We start from the raw sequence: 23,654 nt of genomic DNA, 5'->3' as shown, positions 1-23,654 counted from the left end.
TATGTCATTTGGTCCATATTTTAGTCTTTTAAGTAATGTGTATTTTTATTGATAAACATAGCAAATAAAGCCTCAAAGTAGAAAAATAATTGGATATGAATAGAAGTGTAATGTTGTTTGTTCATGTTGTTATATATTATACCTTTGAAATACAAAAATATTGACAAATGGACGTAAGAATATGAAAATTACACGTATGAATGAAGAAGGGTGTACCCGATTAATTATCAAATCATTAATGATTTAAATTGAGTTGAATAGGAATACACTTAATTAAATGCTATGAACATATAAATCTTTAATCTTTCCATGATATTTTTTTTCAATTTCGTAAATGCAAATGTATATTCGAGATCGTAAATGATTTTATATAATTTTTATTTAGTAACTGTATCAGTTTATTTTCACAAACTGATCGACGCCCAAATAGATTAATTGTTGTTTAGACATTATGTAAATGAATAAACGTATTTTGTGATTTTCCACCATGTTTTGGTTTATTGAATCATAGCCAATAGACTTTTTTTTACCATGATATATATAGTGACTGAAAAGGAAAAGAAATCGTTTACCAGATTGAAAACTAAATATTTTGAGCCATTTTTTACTATGAATGAAATCAAAAGCACATGTTTTATAAGACCAAAAACAGGCAAAATGAAAAAAACCCTTATTTTGTCATGGTAAAGTAGATGTGAATGAAATCAAAAGCATATATTTTATAAGACCAAAAACAGGCAAAATGAAAAATCCTTGTTTTGTCATGGTAAAGTAGATGTGTTTGAAATAAAATGTATCATATGAAGACTAATTTACATGCAAATATGTATTTTTTTATGACAAGCCTTTACCCCTTGCGACGCAAAATCTGACACCCCGAGCGACACTTTATATTTTGATGAATAACAGTTTTAAAACCAATTGATTTTAACTAAGAAACTGGTATTTGGTATAAGCCAATGAGAGGAATACAATTCTATGATAAATGATACGGAGGGTAGCTGTGTAAAGTAGTTTTTTATACCGAAATTTGCATATAAAGGCTCAAAATCTGCAACACGGAAAACTAGGGCGTGGTGTTTGAGAAAACTGAGCACTGAAAACGACTGCTTCTGCTTTCAGGAAATAGATTATGTTGCGGTTCCTTCCGTGCAATACATTATATGGTACTGAGATTTCTAAAAATAAGAAATTTTTATGCCTGAACTTACCTTGTTACTTTAAGTCTATTCCTATTCAACTCAATTTAAATCATTAATGATTTGATAATTAATCGGGTACACCCTTCTTCATTCATACGTGCAATTTTCATATTTTTACGCCCATTTGTCAATATTTTAGTATTTTAAAGGTATAATATATAACAAACAACATTACACTTCTATTCATATCCAATTATTTTTCTACTTTGAGGCTTTATTTGCTATGTTTATCAATAAAAATGCACATTACTTAAAAGACTGAAATATGGACCAAATGACATACCTTAAGTTTGTAATTTGTCATCATAACAGTGTAGGTGTGTTTGGTTGAAAAGTATCAGATAGAGATCAATTTATAAGAAAATGTATTCTTTTTTATGACAAGCCTCTACCCCTTGCGACGCAAAATCTGACACCCCGAGCGACACTTTTTTATTTTGATGAATAACAGTTTTAAAACGAATTGATTTTAACTAAGACACTGGTATTTGGTATAAATCAATGAGAGGAATACAATTCTATATAAATGATACGGAGGGTAGCAGTGTAAAGTAGTTTTTTATACCGAAATTTGCATATAAAGGCTCAAAATCTGCAACACGGAAAACTAGGGCGAGGTGTTTGAGAAAACTGAGCACTGAAAACGACTGCTTCTGCTTTCAGGAAATAGATTATGTTGCGGTTCCTTCCGTGCAATACATTATATGGTACTGAGATTTCTAAAAATAAGAAATTTTTATGCTTGAACTTTCCTTGTTACTTTTTCGTCGCTTCAAAATTGCCACCCCATGTCAAACATAGCCGACACCCCGCATGTGGCGTTCTACACGGTGACATTGTTGGGTTGATGTTTAGACGAGTTGTATATAATATATATATATATATATATATATATATATATATATATATAAACAAGTCTAAATTGAAACTTGACTACGTTCAAACCTATGGTTGCGTTGGATAAAAACCGCAATTTTTATACGTGTGCATGTAAAACAAATTTCGTTGTAAAAGGGTCTAAATACAGCACAAACAACATTTTCCAAAGGGCCAAAAAAGTGAAAAAGTATATTTTAACAAAACACATTTGACTAACAGGTCGAACAGCTGATGTTCTTAAACCCTGCTGACTGCCATTATCGATTGCCAAATAAATTGATCACAAGATGTAACAAAATTGATCTTAATATGAATTTTATACTTAACAGAATATTATATATATTCAGGTCGAATCCGACATTTTCGGCGCAAGGAAATGCCCTCACCAAGTTAGGAATATGACAGTTGTTTCCCATTCGTTTAATGTGTTTGAGCTTTTGATGTTGGCTTGCCATTTGATATAGGATTTTCCGTATGGAATCTTTTTTTTTATGAGTTCGGTATTTTTGTTATTTTACTTTTTTGTTTGTATTCCCGGGGTTACAAATCTTCATTCATTCACACGAAGTGAAAATGCTGAGATTAAACGGAATTCAGTTGATAGAAGTTTAAACGGTACAAAAATAAATATTATGATTATTGAATGACACCTGATAGAATTTAAACCACCATATGAATACCGGTATACAGGTAAAAGATCGATCAGAATGTCAACATTTAGGATCATACTTTGGAAGCATTTCAAGACAATGTTTAAATATAGTGCATTAGGTGGACTGTGAAAAAAATACCTGGAACGGAACTCATGATATTGATTTCTATAGATTTTTTAAACATAGTGCATTAGGTGGATTGTGACGGATAAAAGACATTGGATATAAATACAAACTCCCATTATTGGTAACAGTATGTTGTCGTATTTGAAGGAATAAATTCACAGGGGTAAGAAATTTTAGTATGTTAGATTAATATGTATACCTGCAATGTATGTATACGAAATTAAATCATATACCGAATCATGTCTGTAAATTTAGCTATTGTTAAGCCCCAGTCCCACTAGACCACGATCGCACTACGCTCATCGCGATCTAAAATAAATTCAGATCGTAGTGAGGTCGCGGTATGAGCGGCTGCTTTCACGATGCTACTACGTCCTCATTACGCTTCGACAACGATCCCGCTGTGATTATACCACGTTCTCACCGTACTTTCTTACCACGATTATGCTACGAGTACTTTCTTACCACGATTATGCTACGTTCATACCGCGATATTACTACGTTATCAGTAATAACGTCAACATCGTGTTCCATATCAATACAATTCCATTCCTTCTATTTCTGATAAATACATAGATTTCTCGGAAACAATACAGTCATGCCACCAAACCTTCTAGATTACGTGGGCGTGGTGGTTGGTGTTGATGTAGATGCAGAGGGAGCTCTGATAGTAACGAATCCTGATCAAGAAGAGATTTCGGACCAACCAATCCAACCTAAATTTTAACCTTTTGCTGGTACATAAAGCTCAAATAACGATATTATAGTGAACGATAGCAGAGATGACACAGGCAGATGTGTCAATAGATATAGGAAGATGTGGTATGAGCGCCAATGAGACAACTCTCCATCCAAGTAACAATTTATAGCAGTAAACCATTTTAGGCAAAGGTACGGCCTTCAACACGGAGCCTTGGCTCACACCGAACAGCAAGCTATACAGGGTCCCAAAAATTACTAGTGTAAAACCATTCAAACGGGAAAACCAACGGTCTAATCTACATAAACGAGTAGCATGGTTGAGCCGTTAGAGAAAATGGACAAGAACTACACACAGACAAACAAAACCTGAATATATATAATATATTGTATGTGGAAATGACAATGAGAATGATGGTTGTAGTATGAACGTAGTCAGATCGTAAGAATAGCGTGATGAGGACGGCAAGGGCGTGCTAGAATCGTACTATAGTCTTGAACAGCGTGGCGTAAACGTGGTATAGTCGTAGTTGAAGCGTAGTTGGTCGCGGTGAGAACGTGATAGTCGTAGTGAGGTCGTAATATTAACGTCGCTGTGAGATCGTAGTGCAATCTCTCCGAATAGAATCACGCTACCGCTACGATGGTACAGCGACCTTTGTGATCTTACTACGACCTTAGTGCGCTCTCAGTACGCTTCTACTACGATCTGATTTCGCCACGACCGCACCACGATTGTTTTGGACATTGTTTTTTTTTCAAAGTTGGCCACGCTCATCACGATCTTGAAGACCTCACAACGGACCGTGATACGACCTTACTGCGATCTACACGATTGTACTACGATCATCAGCATTTGCATTTTTTTCACAGATCGTAGTGCGATCGTGGCCTAGTGGGATTAGGGTATTAGGTTCACACATTATACAAAGTTCTAAAGAGTTTCAATATTAAAATAGGGTCCTAATTTGTACAAGGTTCACAGTAGTGAGTTAAATTTGAGAATGCAATGCCATAATTAATTGGTAAAATTTTATAAAATACCTGCGCACACCGCAACAGAAATGGATATCACAAAATTCGTCAGTATTGGTGCCACGGTAAGCTTTTTAACACAAACTCAACGGTGGCCAACAACAATTCAAGGTAGTTTCGAAATTTTCGAAAAGATGAAATAATTCCATAATTTATGTACAGAAATGATATAACGAAAATTAAAAACCCGTCTATACTGACTAAAAATTAAATATCTAGGGTAGCTGCACATTACACATCATGCCATTTACAATAATTCACAGCGTATACAGGTTGTCTGGTGGAAACGTATGTAGGGCTTACTTGTTTAGTGGACCGTGTTGAAGTCCGTACTTTGACCTATAATTGTTCACTTTTACAAATTGGATGGAGAGTTGTCTCAGTGGCACTCATATATACCACATCTTCTTATATCTCTTTACATTCGATGTCCAGTCATTTTTAGGCAACTTTTTTTGTCGTGCGGGACGGATACAAATGTTTTACAGTGCATTAAGATGTAAAAAAGTACCTTCTTTTTACTGAAATTTTGCTCGTCTTCCTTTTGTTCTTTTTTTTTTTTGCTGCTTGACTTTTATTCTAAGGAATAAGGTTTACACCAACTTATAGGTAGATACCAATAAAACACTTAATACTTATACATTATTTCAACCCCAAACAACAACAAAAAACTTGAAACAAAACGAAACGCAAATCAGAGCAAAAGAGAAAACCTATTTTATTTATATCATAGTCTAACATTTTTTTCTTCTAAAGTTGAGTATAGGATTGTTCTGTGTGGGAAAAAAAACTGATTTCATAATTGCCAGCGTGTATCTTGATGGCCACTCTGCTATAGTTGATAAAGTTTTTGTGAATTTTATACTCACCTTTCTTGCAAATCAGTTCAGCCTATCACTAATAAGAAAGATATTTCATTTTTCATTCCTGTCTTTTGAAAATAGGACAATGTGCTTTTCTACTGGTGTTTAATTAAACCGGCACTGGTTAACGTTCCAGTTTGTCCACCAATAACAGATCATAACATTCACCATATGAACTTGTTAGAACGTAAAGAACAAAACATTTAAATAGATAAAAGATTTTTGAAAACTCCTATTAGAATTATTAGCAACTATTATAGACTTTTTGTAGTTTAAAGTTTGAATTAGTGGATATTGTTGGAGCTTGTATGTTGGTTAAACTCTGGTTACTTCTAGTTTTGACGTGTCGTTACTGGCAATTAAGAAAACCGTATAGTTTAAGCATGATTTTGATATTTTTTGGTTATTTATTCTTATTAAAGGATTATCATATTTGGAATATATATTCTTTGCAAGGTAATAAAACATGTCTATCGGACATGGTTCCTCTAACTTTGATATCATTTTATAGTTTAATAATCAGTGTTAAGGTATTTCCCCCATATTCTATATAGCAGCCAGGCAAGCTGTTAGTCCGAGAAAACTCTGACGTCCAACGGCTGTTTTGCCAAACACGGCCCCAGCTTGCCTGGCAAAACAGCTATAGGACGTCGAGTAATCTCGGACTAAAGCTGTATGTGTGTATAGAATGAATGTAAGGTGTTCGTGTCCATCTGACCTTCACCTGACATGACCTATTGGTCATTATTAATAGTTATGGTCTATGAATATTGGATATAAAGAATGATTACTAGGTATGCATCTGACCTTGACCTTATTTTCATGATTAATTTGCCAGCGTTACGTTAGTACACACTTTTCTTCTCAATATGCATCAAACATTTACTTATCTTTTAAAAGCAATCTGATTTGTATCGTTTTTAAGAAAAGAAAAGAAAATTGTTAGACAAGATGTATTTGTGTTTTCATTTTAAATACGCATATAGTTTTAAAGGGATTCGATGCATATTTAAGGGAGATAACTGGAGTTCAATTTACTTGTATTACCTTTTTGTTTATGATGAAGTCAGAATAACGGAATCTTATCACTAGACCAAATTTTTAAAATAAGAAATATTGCTCATAACATGTACATAACATTCTCTTTATTCTTTCCAGAATGTTTACTTAATATCCAAACTATAGAGAATATTGAAAAACAAGAGAATGACGTCTGCATCTAATACTCACGATGTTGTCGTCCATGTAAATGGAAAAGAGAATGAAAAGTCTGATGGAATATCAAATAGAGCTCATTACAACGAAAAACGTACAGAAGTGACAGTGATGACGGAGAAGAAACCAACACTGGGAATTTTTGGATTGGTCAGTTTTTATGGTTGTATAAAAATGATTACACACATTTAAGTTTGATTTTAAGGATAACAACATAATAAAAATGTTGAATTTTTATTCAAAACTAAAAGAATTGACAATTTCACAAATCTTTGGAAATCAATTTCTCTACGGTTTGTATGAAATTAATCCATATAAAAAGATGAAAGTTGATTTGATCAATAACTGGATTATAATAAGTTAGTTTAGATAGGAGTACATAAACATGGTGACTTTCCTTTTTTCAGTTTAAGTATGCTGGCAAGTTAGATATTGTGATATTGTTTCTTGGAACAGTATTTGCTATGGGACTAGGAACATGTATGCCATTGAACCTTCTAGTATATGGCAAAGTAGCCAATGCCTTGATTGAGTATACAAATTATATAAATCTGCAAGCAATACAAAAGTAAGTTGAACAAATTGAGGCTGGTAAAAGGTAGACTGATTTATTGTCTCGCAGACAGTTATATCTGGTAAAATGTACTATTAAGGATGAGGATAAATTAGTATTAAGTGATGACTGCAGCAGCACTATTCCACGGTTACCATTAGAACAGATAAAATGTCTTGAATCTGTACACAGGTACGTTAATTGGTAATCCTGGACTTTTGAAATTTTGCATGCAACTAGAATTTGTGAAAAAATTAATACAAGTTAGTTATTTACTCATCTATATAAAACTAAGTAAACAGTTTTTTTTCCGTTAAAGTAATTCTTCTGCGACAGATTTGTGTAGACAGTTAAATTTGATAGCGTTCATTGAGATTCATTATGAGTTAAATCAAAGACATTTTATGGAGTGTTCCGAAGTTAGTTCGATTATGTCGTCAAGATATTCACTTTATTTCAAGTATTCCAGTATGATTTCCACCTTGGTGTGGACGTTTTATCATTTTTTTAGGTATTATGAACAGTTTACTTAGAGAGGAAATAATTAATTACGAACTTTATTTTTGTATATGAAAGAAACGTGTTGTTTTGAAACGGCCATGGCTAATTTTACATCACAGGATGATGAAAATATGCTGATATTCCATCCTTCATGCTTGTTGTTCCAAACTTGTGATTAGTTTGTATACGGTCAGTTGTGTATTCATTCAAATATTTTATTTTTTATTTCATGGATTTTGTGAATGCACTAAAAAGGGAGGAAAAAGAATTACAAAAATCACCGATATGTTAATTTAGCACATTTGATTTTATTTTGATTCGAAACATTCTGTTTACATGTTTCCACTATCTATTGCATTTCTTTCTTCAGTAAGACCAGTATGATTAATCAGAGGATAGCTGCACTAGAGGAATATTCTGATGTTTATAGCATAGCAAAGGATTATGCATTTTGGTTCAGCATGATAGGGGTCGGTGCAATCATAACTGGATTTTTGGCCGTAACGTTGTGGACACTGGCAGCTGAAAGGCAGATAAAAACAATTAGACAATTATTTTTTACATCAGTGATGAGACAAGAAATTGGTTGGTTTGATACTCATGAAAGTGGAGAATTATCAACGAGATTTTCAGAGTAAGTTTTATTAAAATCTGTTTATCGTTTTGTTCTAAATGAGGAAAATGACAAAATGCATAGTTCCATTTGAGATCATGACAGTATTTTTAAGACTAAAGGATATTTTAGTGGCAGTTAATTAAATGAAGGGAGAAGTTCTAAATAGTCTGTGCTTAGATTACTATAACACAGATGGACATATAAGCTGTGATGGCATGACATACATAATGGTCATATGATCCAGTTGTTTATCGTGTGATTTTCCATTGTTTTATATCGAGTAGATGGTATATGAAGCAAGGTGAGAGTCACCATCTATATAGATCAATCCTATGAACTGCTTCAATCATTGTGATATTTTGTATTGTGTTGTAGAAAAGTCACATGCATGGTTTTTTTTTTTACCGTACAGGAGACAAGATAGCCATTATGATCGAGTAATTTATGGTGTTTTTACAAAGTGACCCCAATTACCAAATGTTTATTGTTTTATTTTACTATATTAAAGATATGCATGTAGGCCTAGATGGTATCAGATACAAAGTGACCACAATGACATAGTTACCTATGGGTTTATTCTACTATTGTTACAATTAGCATACATCTTCAAGTAATCCAAAGTGGTAAAACTGACCTCTATGACCCAATTATTCATGGCTTAATATTTGTATGGTTTGTATTACAGACATATGCATGTATTCCTGCATGGTATGGGAGACAAAGTGGCCACTTTGACCTAGTTATTTGAGGTTTTATTTCTGTGTTGTTTTATATAACAGAGATGTTAATGTATTGCTGCATGATATAGCAGACATAATGGCCACTAGGACCTAGTAATTCGAGGTTTTATTTTTTGTGTTGTTCTATATTACAGAGATATGCATATAATCCTTGATGGTATGGAAGACAAAGTGGTCACTACAATCTATTTATTCGAGGTTTTATTTTTGTGTTGTTTTATATTACAGAGATATGCATGTAATCCTTGATGGTATTGGTGACAAAGTGGCTACAATGATTCAGTGGATGACTACATTCATTGCTGCTTTTATCATTGCCTTCATAAGTGGATGGAAATTATCATTGGCTTCTGTCGCATTTTGTCCTGTACTTGTTGTGGTTGGAGCATTTATGACAAGGGTAAAACTCAGAATTTCAAAACATTGACTTGTATTTAATCAAGGAACGGCACATGTTTCTCCAATGTTGTTTTTATATGAATAACTTATCGACACGATCTTGATTCCTTACAAAAATAACACTGTTAATAGTGATTTTATATATAAATAAACACAAAATAAATGCAAAGAATACTTTCATGCTAATGGTTGATAACATACACTACTTTCGGAGCTCAGTATTTTTGTAATTTTACTTTTTTTTTTATATAAAGATATGCCATTCATTTTTTTTTCTTATTGAAAGGAAACACAATTTGGTTAAGGCCTAAATAAACACAAGGACTACGAAACACTGCAGTTCGACTTATGTATACATGCATAATATTAGTTCTAAAGTTGTAGATTCCAATTAATGTTTCGAAAAATATACTCACATTTTAGTGGTTACAAACCATTTCACGAAAAGAAGCTCAGAGTTATGCTAGTGCTGGTGCTGTGGCCGAGGAAGTATTTCTGTCAATAAGAACTGTAATGGCCTTCAATGGACAGACAAGAGAATGTGAAAGGTATGTTATCTAAGCTTGATTTGTTAAATATAATCACATTTAAGTGAGTACTAAATATATCACGGAGAAAAGCCCAGATTTATGACATTGCTGGTGCTTTAGCTTATCATAGTCATGGAATGGATATACTAAAACATGTGAAAAGTTTGTAATTCAGGCTTGCAAGCCCTGTTGTCTATACTGTTAATATAATTCATATGTTGAGATGTGTCAGTGTTGTAAAAACAAAACAACGAAAATTATTTTCGTGGTGTTACGAAGGACATTGAGGGTATCACCAGCCCAGAAGTCAGCACATCTGTGTTGACATGAATATCAATTATATGATTATTTTAAAAAATTAACTGTTTGCAAAAGTATGAATTATTTCAGATAGTAAAAAGTAAAATCACAAAAATACTGAACTCAGAGGAAAATCAATTCGGAAAGTCCATAATCACATGGCAAAATCAAATAACAAAACGCATCAAAAACGAATGGACAAGAACTGTCATATTCCTGACTTGGTACAGGCATTTTCAAATGTAGAAAATGGTGGATTGAACCTGGTTTTATAGCTAGCTAAACCTCTCACTTGTATGACAGTCGCATCAAATTCCATTATATAGTCACCGATGCGTGAACAAAACAAACAGACATAATAGGTAAAAATGTCAAAAATAGGGGTACAGCAGTCAACATTGTGTTATCATCTTAATCACTATAAAAACAACAAATGTAACGAAGAAGCACAAAAAGGCATACATCAAATTAACATCCTCATTTTGATTATATTATATGATTATATTTGTCTATGTAAAATGCACCCATCAAGGAAGGAGGGTATGGGTACTGGTGTAAAATTGCGCGTTTGAAATTCGCACAGGTAGACATGAAATAATTTTGTCGTTCAAAGTATGACGGGATGCACAAATACAGTCACGCAAAATAGATATAACAAACACTAACTTAGCAGTTAAAGTAATAATAATAAATATAAAATAATAGTGTGGTTCAAAGTATGACGTGATACATAAGTACAGAGTCACGTAAAATGTATATCACAAAAAAAGTTGGTTAACAGTAAAAGTAATATTAATGAATAAAATAATTTTGTCATTCAAAGTATGACAAGATACATAGGTACAGATTCACATCATAAAATAATTTTGTCATTCAAAGTATGACAAGATACATAGGTACAGAGTCACATCATAAAATAATTTTGTCGTTCAAAGTATGATGGGATGCATAAGCACAGAGTTACGTCAAAAGGATATCTCAAAAAAACAGACAACAGTAAAAGTAATATTAATAAAGACAAAAAAAAAAAAAAAAAAAAAAAAAAAAAAAAAAAAAAAAAAAAAAAAAAAAAAAAAAAAGGGAATAATATAACACGTAATTAAGATGATAAACAACGTCAGTACGCAAAATCTATACTTCAAGACCATCGTGTATTAAGGAATTTCGCATCTTAGGCATATTTAACGTTTGTCCGTATTTGGCACATCTTTTTGAAACTTTGGGTCCTCAATGATCTTCAACCTTATACTTGTTTGACTGTCTAAATTATTAGCCTGATACCTTTGATAACTATTAACCATTAGGACTTTTCATCAATAAACACATTTAGAAAACAACCTAGTCAATTTTATTCTTATAATAAGATCAATATAAATAATGCACATAAACAAATTTAAAAGCATGACATATTTACAATATATATGTCACCGGATCAAACGTGTGGATAGAAAATAAAAGTGTTCAGGTTTCTCATCTGTGATTTATCATAGGAATTCCTCAAAAATAAGAACAGCGGAAAGTTTTGAGCCCATGTTTTTGAAGGTTTTGTACAATAGTGAAATAGACCCAAACAGACCCTTCTACCATTTAAGCTCAATGCAACCAGGATTTTATATAGCCTTTTTACAATTTACTCGTATTTGTCTGGTTTTTATATTGTAAACCTACACTGCTAAGTACTCCGTCTGTTACAAAACGTTAATGAATGAAAGCCACTGCAAAAGTGTTAATCTTTTAGATACAACGAAAACCTAAAAGATGCTAACAGTCAAGCAATCCGAAAAGGCATCGTAACAGGTCTTGGACAGTCTGTGTTTTGGTTTTTTGTATATTCAGCATTTGCCGTTGCATTTTGGTATGGTATCTATTTAATACGGAATGGTGAGGCTGGATTTGAAGCAGGAGAAACACTAACTGTAAGTAATCTCTCTAGAAAGCAGTATCATTGTTGTTCTTTAAATGGACTGCATGATTTTCCAAACATTCCAAAACTGAAACGTTTAACCTGAAAGTATTGTTCAACTGAAGTTGAATTAATGTTGGGTATTTGATTTATTCTGCAGTTTCATGTTTATTGATATTCTAAAAAGTAAAATCACAAAAATACTGAACTCCGAGGAAAATTCAAAAAGGAAAGTCCATAATCAAATGGCAAAATCAAAAGATCAAATACATCAAACGAATGGATAACAATTAACTGACATATTCCTGACTTGCTACAGGCATTTTCTTATGTAGAAAATTGAGGATTGAACCTGGTTTTAAAGCTAGCTAAACCTCTAACTTGTATGACAGTCACATCAAATTCCATTATATTGAGAGCAATGTGTGAACAAAATAAACAGACATAACAGGTAAAAATGTCAAAAATAGGGGTACGCCAGTCAACATTGTGTTATAATCTTAATCACTATAAAACAACAAATATGTAACAAAGATGCACAAAATTGCATATAGACTAAGCGCATTAGCAAACATTAAAAACAAAAATTCACCATAGTACAATAACACATGCAATGACAGGATTTATAAATACAGAGCCACCGTCATATATGTATCAAAGACACATGAAAAGGCATATAGACAAAGCACATTAGCAACAATGAGAGATAAGAATACAAACATATGTTACAATAGCACAATAGTACAATACCACAACGACGGGATGTAAGGTACAGAGCTACATCATATGTATCAAAGAAACACCAAAAGGCACATAGACAAAGCACATAGGCAAACATGAAGGACAAGAATACGAGAATTATCATTGAACAATACAATGACGGGATGTACAAGTACCGAGCCGAATTACTTCCGAATAATTTTGTATTTTTCATAAATACGCTTTAATAGCTGAAGTAGTAAATTTTATACCATTCATATAGAGGATAATCATGTAATTATGTGTTTGAAATGTTTTATGTACCATTACAGCATGTACAATTCCTGTTAATTATAAATCTTGATACTTTACTACTATTTTTTTATAGATATTTATGGGAGTAATGATAGGCTCAATGTCCCTGGGTCAGGCCTTCCCGACATTAGAGGTTATAGGTAATGCCAGAGGTGCAGCACAGAAAGTATTTGAAATCATTGACCAGAAATCAGAAATTGACTTCTCATCAAAAGAAGGACGCATACTTGAAAAAGTCGAGGGAAACATTGGATTCAAGAACCTATATTTTAGATACCCAGCTAGACCAGATGTTCAGGTATCATTGACATGATGTTTAAAGTCGCCTAACTAATTTAACTTAAGTTATAGGAAGTCGTGGATTTGATCTATAGGTTGCATTTCTGTAAATATTGACAATGTAATTTCCCATAGGAACTCCTTTTACGGCTAAAACTGTACCACTTTTACTATGAAGTTTTGAAAAAAATCTTATCCTAGAATTGAAAGTTCATATGCACTACAATTTTTTTCAAAGGTCAAAATATAGGGCTGTGCGGCATATTTTCAATGTTTATATGACCTGAACTTTTCAGAGTTTAAACTTACTCTAATTTTCTTAACTACCCCTATACCTCGAATGAAGGGTTACCACAGATTTCAACGTAAACAATATGCACATGTATATTTACTGGTAACATTCTCAAGTTATGTCTCTATGAGATGGAACACAGAGAGCACAACTGGGAACCTGTATGTAAACAAAATTAATTTTCTATGCATATTCAAGATCTCCCCAAAAGAGGCGTGGTTTGAGAAACAGCTGTATTTACAAAGTGCAACCTATAGTAGACGAAGCACTACACAAACTTTAAACGAAAAAATCATTTGAAATATATCAACTTAGCCTTAATGAATACTAAATTTTCTTCTTGAAAAAATGGTAAAATAATGAACAGAAATTAAATACTTTTAAAACAGATGTATTAAATGGCGAACAGTTCAGAAACACTGCATTATATGCAGATACTATCAAAAAGAGCTGTGAAAAAAAGTCACAACATTCTAAATTTTATGCGTTTTACAATGTAATGATTTACTAAAAGAGGCATTACACTATTTTTTTTATTATCTCAATCTACTCACTTACGGCGATTATTCCATTCATGGTTTTCGTTTAGGATAAAATAAAAGTACGTCTCAAATGAAAACATTTTACTTTAAGGTTGTGTGGGGATATCCTTAGGAAAGTAATGGCAGACTATATGCGAAAATAAAGCCTTTAAGGCGGACACTTGTATTTACTTGTATAGCATGAAATTGAAACTTGTATCAGTTTAATTGTGTGTTTTTTTCAGGTTTTGAGAGGGTTGTCACTAGACGTCAGAAAAGGTCAAACTGTTGCATTGGTAGGATCCAGTGGATGCGGAAAGAGCACAGGAATCCAATTATTACAGAGATTTTATAACCCAGAACAAGGGGAGGTAAGGAATTCAGCTATTACAGAGATTTTATAAAACAAGAATATGGAGCGGTAAAGTAAGAAAAAAACCCACTTCTATTATATTAATTTCGTGCGTCCTACTCGTTTTTTATATTTACCTTCATCAGGTATGCATATATCCAAACTTTAGAAAGCTAAGGATGTATAAGACTAAAACACATGAAGCATGAAGAACAACATGACTGAAAGGGACCAAAAATAGCCAAGTTTATCTAAGGTTCTTTGGCATTGTTGTTAGTCTTTCATCCGGATCGCTCAAAGAATATATAACTCCATAGTTCTCAATGTAAACTTTTGGAAGTCTTTCCCCTTTCTAAAAAGTAAAAATGTAGTGTAATATATTTCAACCAGATTTACTTAGATGGTGAAAATATCAAGGAATTGAACGTCAACTGGTTAAGGAGGCAGATAGGCGTAGTCAGTCAGGAACCTGTTCTGTTCGCCACAACAATTGCTGAAAATATACGATATGGTAGAATAGATGTGACACAAGCAGATATAGAACAGGCTTGTAAGATGGCAAACGCTCACGATTTCATAAAACAGCTACCAGAAGTAAGTTGATGTTGAATTGTATAGATATCTTGATAACAGCTCTACAGAATCAAAAAATACCTACAACATATCATTTATAGAGATACATTATGTAGAACGAACTACTTAGTGTATGAACTGAACTGAGCTGGCTCAAAAGATAGCATTCTAGTAGGGTTTTTTTCAACCAAGATTACAGCAGTGTCAGTTTTGATTTCTGTATTTTAAAACTTAGGAAATTCAAACGACTATAATCATTGGAACAAATAAGCAACAATACAAGCATAGGATCCATAGGACTATATAAATTGGACCACATATACACGATCAATACGAACTTGGGAAATCTAAAGGGCTGTATTGATCGGGTCAAATAAACAACCATTATATTTAGAATTAAGAATTTGATACATAGGCTTGAAATCCAAGTTAATATGCCATCAGTACGTTGCTTGATAATGACGCATTTCTAAAAACGTGTAGTGCATATGCCTTTGTGTTAACCGGTGTTCGTTTTTTTGTTTCTGGGTCTATAAAAATTAATTATATCTGTGAACAGGGTTTTGAGACCTTAGTGGGAGATCGTGGTGCCCAGTTAAGTGGTGGTCAGAAACAGAGAATAGCCATAGCAAGGGCGTTAGTAAGAAATCCTAAAATCCTTCTCCTGGATGAAGCTACATCAGCTCTAGACAATGAGAGTGAAGGAATTGTACAGAAAGCATTAGAAAAGGTATGGGTTGTTAAATTCCAATACATTCATAAAGCCATTTTTGTTTTTGAATTCAACATCACGGATGCCATTATTTTGTCTTTGAGATATTCTAAAATGGTTATGTCTGTGAGATATATGTAGTAATACTGTAATGACTGTATCATTCTATTTATTTATTGACAAACATAAGGATTATTCGGGAAGAATGAATGAATTAAGTAAAATTCTTAGAAATTCAGCGGCTAAATAATGGCTCTTTTCTGGCAATTTTCTTTTTTTTTATTGAAAAGTACTGTCTATTTTAGAGGGGAATCAACAACAAAATAATCCATTAGAAATAAAATATTAAATTTTACTAAACTAGTACATTTCAAAGCACCTACTTTTAAACAGCATGAACCAATATGTCAATAAAGGTATAAAAAATGGAAAACAACACGTTTAATAATTTCATGCGTCCGAAGCGCTTTTCTGGATTGACCTTCATCAGGAACGCTCAAAGCCAAACATTTGAAATCCGAAGATGTATAAGTACCGAACCCGTTAAAGAGCTATATGACAAAATAATACCTAAAATAAATAGCCAAATTCATCTAAAGTCAACTTTGCCTGAGGGAGTTGAAACCTTAGTTTCTTTATAATTTCAAAGTTTATAAACGGATAATTTTAGAAAAGTTTGTTAAATCATGTCAGTATCGAAGTACTGACTACTGAGCTGAAGATACCCTCGGGAATTGATAGTCCACCAGCAGAGGTATCGACCTAGTGATGTACAAATGGATTATAACTTATAACGCTTTAACGCATGTATACCTACCTCCCTGGCTTTCAAATGTTGATAATGACTGTTTATCCAGGAAATCGGTTCACAGGAACTGAATTTAAAAAAAAAATCTTATTTTCTTTTAATGGCTGGTTTTTTTTTGCCACTCTTATGGTAGTTACTAATGCCCGAAGACAGTTTACAATAGTAATATGGTTTTATTCAATGGAGAGTAAATACGGCTCTGATTTCGTTTTTGCAAATATCATAGTATAATGACAAACAACCTACCGAATTCAAAAGTTCATACATGATTCTTGTAGGCCCAGGAAGGCAGGACAACCATAGTGATTGCCCATAGACTGTCCACTATAAGAAATGCTGATGTGATTTATGCAATAGATCAAGGAGTTATAAAAGAGAGTGGAACACATGATGAATTGATGGGGAAGAAAGGATTGTACCACCAGCTTGTTATGTTACAAGTAAGCAGTTCTAATGTGTTTTTGTATCATACTTTGATTTTTAAAAACAGATGAATACTTAGGATGGTAATTTTGATTGAAACATTTTTTTTTAAATCATCGGGCATCATTAATGACAGTTAGTGTGTTTGAGCTTTTGATTTTGCCATATGATAAGGGATTTGTTTTTTAAGTTTCCGTGGAGTTCGGTATTACTTTTTTTTTTTAACTTTTACTTCAAAGGTTTATATGTAACATTATTAATAAATACTGAAATATGATGACTAAGAAATCTTTTCGGTTTTCAAAATAAATTTTACGATTAAAAGAGGGACGAAAGATACCAAAGGGACAGTCAAACTCATAAATCCAAAACAAACTGACAACGCCATGGCCAAAAATGAAAGAGACAAACAGAAAAACAATAGTACACATGACACAACATAGAAAACTAAAGAATAAACAACACGAACCCCTCCAAAAACTAGGGGTGATCTCAGGTGCTCCGGAAGGGTAAGCAGATCCTGCTCCACATGTGGCACCCGTCGTGTTGCTTATGTAATTACAAATCCGGTAAATAGTCTAATTCGGTAGGTCACATTCATGAAAGGGAAGGGGATTGTAGTTACGACGTAAGGAACATATCCGATATCATTTGTGAAACGGTTATTCCATAACGGTCAACCAACTCGTGATGGCGTCCGTAAAATTTACGAAGGGATGATTTCAACTTCACCATTTGGAACTCTTGGTTTAATAGCTTATTCATCTCACTTTACAGTCTAAACGCACCATGTAATAGCAAAACCCTCAACAGGGTTATGTGTAAAGTGTTAATTATTAGGAATCCTTGTATAAATTGATTAGAACTTAAATGGAGTAAATTTTCTTTTTTTGATTTCAGACCAAGCATCATGATAAATCAGAAGAAGGTATGTTTAATTTATCAACGGATATAATGAAATTTTTTTTAAAAAACCCATATAAATTTGCTGTTGAAATATTGTGTCTAATCTTGATAGATAGTAACATCAACCCCGTATATTTAAAGATCAGCTTCTCTTTTTTTCTTTTTCTTTTACGGTTATGTCATCGACAAAAAAAAAGGCGACCGAAAAATTTAGGAGTTTTTTTTTTTTTTTTTTTATCATAAAGAAGGTAAGTGTTGCTAAAAAAACCATTCTTTTGAGAAGGAAATGAATGATGTTTTGCATGAAAAAAGTAAAGAGTTGTATAAGTAGATAATTTTTTATTTCGTTTGTTAAATTTCAAAGGTAGGTTATTTATGTTCATACAATTTACCAGGTTAAGATTTAAATTAAGGGGACAGTAGTTTAATGATGTTCATACGATTTACAAGCTTAAGATTTAAATTAAGGGGACAGTAGATTAATGATGTTCATACGATTTACAAGGTTAAGATTTTAAATATAGGGGACAGTAGTTTAATGATGTTCATACGATGTACAAGGTTAAGATTTAAATTAAGGGGACAGTAGATTAATGATGTTCATACGATTTACAAGGTTAAGATTTTAAATTTAGGGGACAGTAGTTTAATTATGTTCATACGATTTACAAGGTTAAGATTTTAAATTTAGGGGACAGTAGTTTAATGATGTTTATACGATTTACAAGGTTAAGATATAGATTAAGGGGACAGTTGATTAATGATGTTCATATGATTTACAAGGTTAAGATTTAAATTAAGGGGACAGTAGATTAATGATGTTCATACGATTTACCAGCTTAAGATGATTTTAGATTATACAGTAGATTAATGATGTTTATACGATTTACCAGCTTAAGATGATTTAGATTATACAGTAGATTAATGATGTTTATACGATTTACCAGCTTAAGATGATTTAGATTATACAGTAGATTAATGATGTTTATACGATTTACCAGCTTAAGATGATTTAGATTATACAGTAGATTAATGATGTTTATACGATTTACCAGCTTAAGATTTAAATTAAGGGGACAGTAGATTAATGATGTTCACATGATTTACAAGGTTAATATTTAAATTAAGGGGACAGTAGATTAATGATATTTATACGATTTACAAGGTTAAGATTTAGATTAAGGGGACAGTAGATTAATGATGTTCATACGATTTACCAGCTTAAGATTTAAATTAAGTGGACAGTAGTTTAATGATGTTTATACGATTTACAAGGTTAAGATATAGATTAAGGGGACAGTTGATTAATGATGTTCATATGATTTACAAGGTTAAGATTTAAATTAAGGGGACAGTAGATTAATGATGTTTATACAATTTACAAGGTTAAGATTTAAATAAAGGGTACAGTAGATTAATTATGTTCATATGATTTACCAGCTTAAGATTTAAATTAAGGGGACAGTAGATTAATGATGTTTATACGATTTACAAGGTTAAGATTTAAATCTAGGGGATAGTTGTGTAATGATGTTCATACGATTTACAAGGTTAAAATTTAAATTGAGGGGACAGTAGATTAATTATGTTTATACGATTTACAAGGTTAAGATTTAAATTAAGGGGACAGTAGATTAATGATGTTCATACGATTTACAAGATTAAAATTTAAATAAAGGGGACAGTAGATTAATGATGTTTATACGATTTACAAGGTTAAAATTTAAATTTAGGGGACAGTAGTTTAGTGATGTTCATACAATATACTAGGTTTAGATATATATTGAGGTGACAGTAGTCTACTGACGCTCATACTAGGTTTACATTAGAATTAAGACTGCAACAGTTTACTGATGTTCAAATTTCATAAATCTACCGATTGTTTAGGGAAAATTCAAATCAAGATAATAAAAAAACGATGGAATCGCTTTAACCCCGAAAGGGAGCGATACCATGTGTGTCGACAGGGTAAGCGTTGTATGCTATTCATGCATCACCTACCATGCAAATTCACATCCAGTGGAAATGGCGCAATCGAAAATAATACACAGTCGATAAGATTATAGATCAGATAACTATTATCGTATCTGAAAATCTTATATCTCAATTACATGAATTGAAACAACAACACGTCGTATTGGTCAACCAGTCTGTGAAAAATGGTTTCAAAATTCTGCGGTATCGATTTCAGTTCGTTTTTGAGTAAAAAGCACTATGCTGTTAATGAAGTCCGTATCATCGTGTAAACATACAACAGCGTAATGTTTTAACTGAGATATGTAAATGGAGCAGAGGATATATGTTAGTGCTGTGAAATGTGTGATTGATATTTGAAAGTTGAAATCCACACGTTTTTCATAGATTCTACTTTGAAGTCATCCGTCTTTGTCAATATCGTGGGAAAATACAAGATCCTTCTAACAGTGTATTCTTAATATCAAATGTACTTTGATATATGCGATGTTGTCAATTATTGAAATTGAGCAGAACAGAACAGAACAGAACATCATCAATATTTATGAAAGTGTAATAAAAATCTTTGCAAAATTATTTTTCTTTTTGTCTTTGTTTTTGTATGAATTCTGCTACATGAGTACAAAAACAAGTTGGCCAATAGTGGTGCTTAATTAGTTACCTTTATATTACCGACTGCTTGCTGGAATAATTAATCCACAAAACTTAACATATGTGTTGTCGATAAAAAATAAGTCCAGCATTTGCATGATATTATCTTCACACCGGGTATTCGTATCCTGAATCCGCAGAAGGATCCGAATCCCGAGTAGCAATAAGTGAAAACTGTGTAACAGTAGGTAGGTTAAATCTTGATTTGATTCGAACGGATTATAATTTCTTCGGCGTTGAATTAGGATGATGCTTTACAAAGTGAGATCATTGAGACCTTACACAAAGACTTTGTATCTACTTCGACCTTTTTTTTTTTATATATATTACTTCACAATTACGTGATTGGTTGATTAACTCTTTCAATACCCGCACAGAAAATTAGGAATAACAAAATGAAATCATTGTATCACAATGGTTGTCACCATCCTTAATTTGTAGATCGTCTTTCTCGTGCCTCAGTCAACTCTCTAGTGACATTGCTGTTATGTAATATATGTCACCTGTCCTTTAAATCTCAATATTATATACTATATGGGATTGTCCAAGTATTTACGTTGGGACATACGTTTAGATAGTTTAGTAGTGGTTTATCCTATAAAAACAGATAATTTCACTTTGTTTGAGTTCCTTTTATCCCCATTGGTTTCATTTCATTTTTTTCAACTCCGACATTGATATTTTTTGAAAAATGGATATCCATTTCAGTTGCATTTTGCATTTTCAAATTTATCATATGAATATATATTCTGAAACAACTGTATTATTAGTTACATAGTGTGCTAGTGACCTAATACGGTATATATGGGGTCAGTAAATTCCATATGGGGTGAGAGCGAAGCTCGAATCCCCATATGGAATTTACTGACCCCATATATACCGTATTACGTCACTAGCACACTATGTAACGAATTTATCTTACCGACTATCTAACCATGAGAAATTAAGACTAGTGATTCTCAAAATGAGCAAGTCTTCAATACTGTTAGTATTAAGAAAATACTTCCATTCATCCTACAAAAACAGATGCCAACAATAACGAATTGTAAGGTTTAAATGTGTTTTATGAATTTATTTCAATCTTAATCATCAATTTTTTCGTCTGTTGGAACTTTTAAGATTTTTTCTCAGTACCGTTTTGTTTTTATAAAGGGACATAACACCATTACTAACCGTGTATGAAATAAGCCCCGCCCCCTTCTTTCCTAATATGGAATGTAAAGGGACGTAACTCCACTACTAACCGTGTATGAGATAAGCCCCGCCTCCCTACTAACCTAATATCAAATATACACGGTTTGCACGCGGACGCTTTAAACCAATCATATTCCTGGAAATGTATAGGAGGTAAGATAAATATAAATTCATATGGTTATCATTTACAGTTGTCGAGGAGTTGGAACATACACTATTTACAGACGAAAATAATAAGTTGGAGAAAAGTGCATTGATTCGTCCACGGACATTCAGCTCATCCTCCTTGAAAAATCCCAAGCTTCATACTGAAGTGTCTGTTGTTAGCTCAGCAAGTGATAGTGAACAGAAAAAGGTACGTTTTATTTTATTATACTCAACAAATTCATCTGACTGAATGTCGAAATTGTTCAAGTTTAAATTGTTGTGTTTCTGTACATTTTTCATAATGTATGCCTTTATCAAAATACAATATATATTCTCCATAATATTTTAACAATGTTTAGTTAGTTAATGCTAAGAATAAAAATTTGAATCATTCGGATTTTCACAAAAATTCTTGATACAAAAGTATTAATTTATCCATAGTATACTTGCTTAAAACCAAGTTCGTTTTAGATAAGTTTGAATGAATTTTAATTTCAGAAAAACGAACCCGAAGATATCCCAAATGTTCCAATGACTAAAATTTTAAAGATGAATGGACCAGAATTTCATCTTATTGTGATTGGTATCATTATATCTATACTTTCTGGAGGTTCTCAGCCATTATTTTCCATCATCCTGTCGGAATTTTTAAAGGTAAAAAAGAAATTCATATTCATTGAATTTAATTTTCTTGAGGTATTTGATGTAAGTGATGAAAAAAAATAATCGAGTCGTCATAGAAACATAGTCGTCATCGTAACCTATTTCCTAATTTTTATCATATATTATATCTGCAATCACTTACATACTCTATTTTACAATGTGATTCAGTGCTGATACTATAAATCTAGTGACCTGTTAGTAAATACACCAAACAAAACCCTTCCTTCGATAGTTTATAGGAAAACATCTGAATTCTCTAATCTCTACTCCAGTATTTTTCATACTAAACTTAAAAACAGATTGACAAAATAAGTAAAATTTCGCTTAGAACAAAGATTTAAAAACGCAGAAACAAGTCTGGCGGAGGAAAATATATATCATAATTAAAAAAAACTTTAATTGAAACAAAAAACTAAAAACATGTAAATAGTTGTTGTTTGTTCAAGCTGAGGTTACTGTAGTTTCATGTTCAAATGTTATTATGATGTTATTATGATGTGTTGCTCGTTTATTTGTTACACTTCAAAATATTTCATAGTCCTTGTAGAAGCTTTAACATATACCTTTAAAGAAAAGGAAAAAATGGGCCTGCGATATGAGGCTCTCTCTTCATTATAGAATAGTTTTAATATTTATGACGTCACAGATTTCCAGAATACTTAACTGTCGGGAACATTTGGTATTTAAAAGTGCATTTTTTTTATAAAGGCAAAAATTATATACATGAATGCATGTAAGAGAAAATATACAAATGCCAAAACAGCCTGTGCAATCCAACCTATATCTCTTTCATTTGAACCACGTTTTTACTGCAAAAATCGGCAGATTCTTTATTTAATATGATATATATTAAGTTTCTTAATATAGAGAAGATTGTGTTTATTTTTTATAACCAGGTAACCATATGTGGTTTATGTGTGAGAATGTTGCT

The 23,654-nt window shown here is 32.4% G+C and overlaps 1 protein-coding gene across 2 annotated transcripts in view; it reads left to right on the top strand.

Moving 5' to 3' along the window:
* The first annotated feature begins 2,801 nt into the window (after positions 1–2,801).
* The window catches only part of LOC139510339 (ATP-dependent translocase ABCB1-like), a 32,769-nt gene continuing 11,916 nt past the window's right edge, over positions 2,802–23,654 (top strand). Inside the window, exons 1-15 of one of the 2 annotated variants that reach the window (XM_071296880.1) lie at positions 2,802–3,023; positions 6,643–6,822; positions 7,080–7,240; positions 8,097–8,360; positions 9,311–9,482; positions 9,905–10,029; positions 12,050–12,227; positions 13,302–13,526; positions 14,566–14,691; positions 15,063–15,266; positions 15,805–15,975; positions 17,044–17,205; positions 18,089–18,116; positions 22,105–22,268; positions 22,559–22,714. In XM_071296880.1, the coding sequence (XP_071152981.1) occupies positions 6,664–6,822; positions 7,080–7,240; positions 8,097–8,360; positions 9,311–9,482; positions 9,905–10,029; positions 12,050–12,227; positions 13,302–13,526; positions 14,566–14,691; positions 15,063–15,266; positions 15,805–15,975; positions 17,044–17,205; positions 18,089–18,116; positions 22,105–22,268; positions 22,559–22,714 (2,295 nt within the window). In that variant the 5' untranslated portion in view covers positions 2,802–3,023; positions 6,643–6,663. Of the gene's footprint in view, positions 3,024–6,615; positions 6,823–7,079; positions 7,241–8,096; positions 8,361–9,310; positions 9,483–9,904; positions 10,030–12,049; positions 12,228–13,301; positions 13,527–14,565; positions 14,692–15,062; positions 15,267–15,804; positions 15,976–17,043; positions 17,206–18,088; positions 18,117–22,104; positions 22,269–22,558; positions 22,715–23,654 lie in introns of both variants that reach the window. The other variant, XM_071296878.1, reaches the window with a different exon arrangement.

Source organism: Mytilus edulis, chromosome 2 (assembly GCF_963676685.1).
Source record: "Mytilus edulis chromosome 2, xbMytEdul2.2, whole genome shotgun sequence".
Taxonomy (NCBI): domain Eukaryota; kingdom Metazoa; phylum Mollusca; class Bivalvia; order Mytilida; family Mytilidae; genus Mytilus; species Mytilus edulis.
The sequence above is the reverse complement of the archived record's forward strand: the minus strand, read 5'-3'. Positions and strand labels throughout refer to the sequence as shown.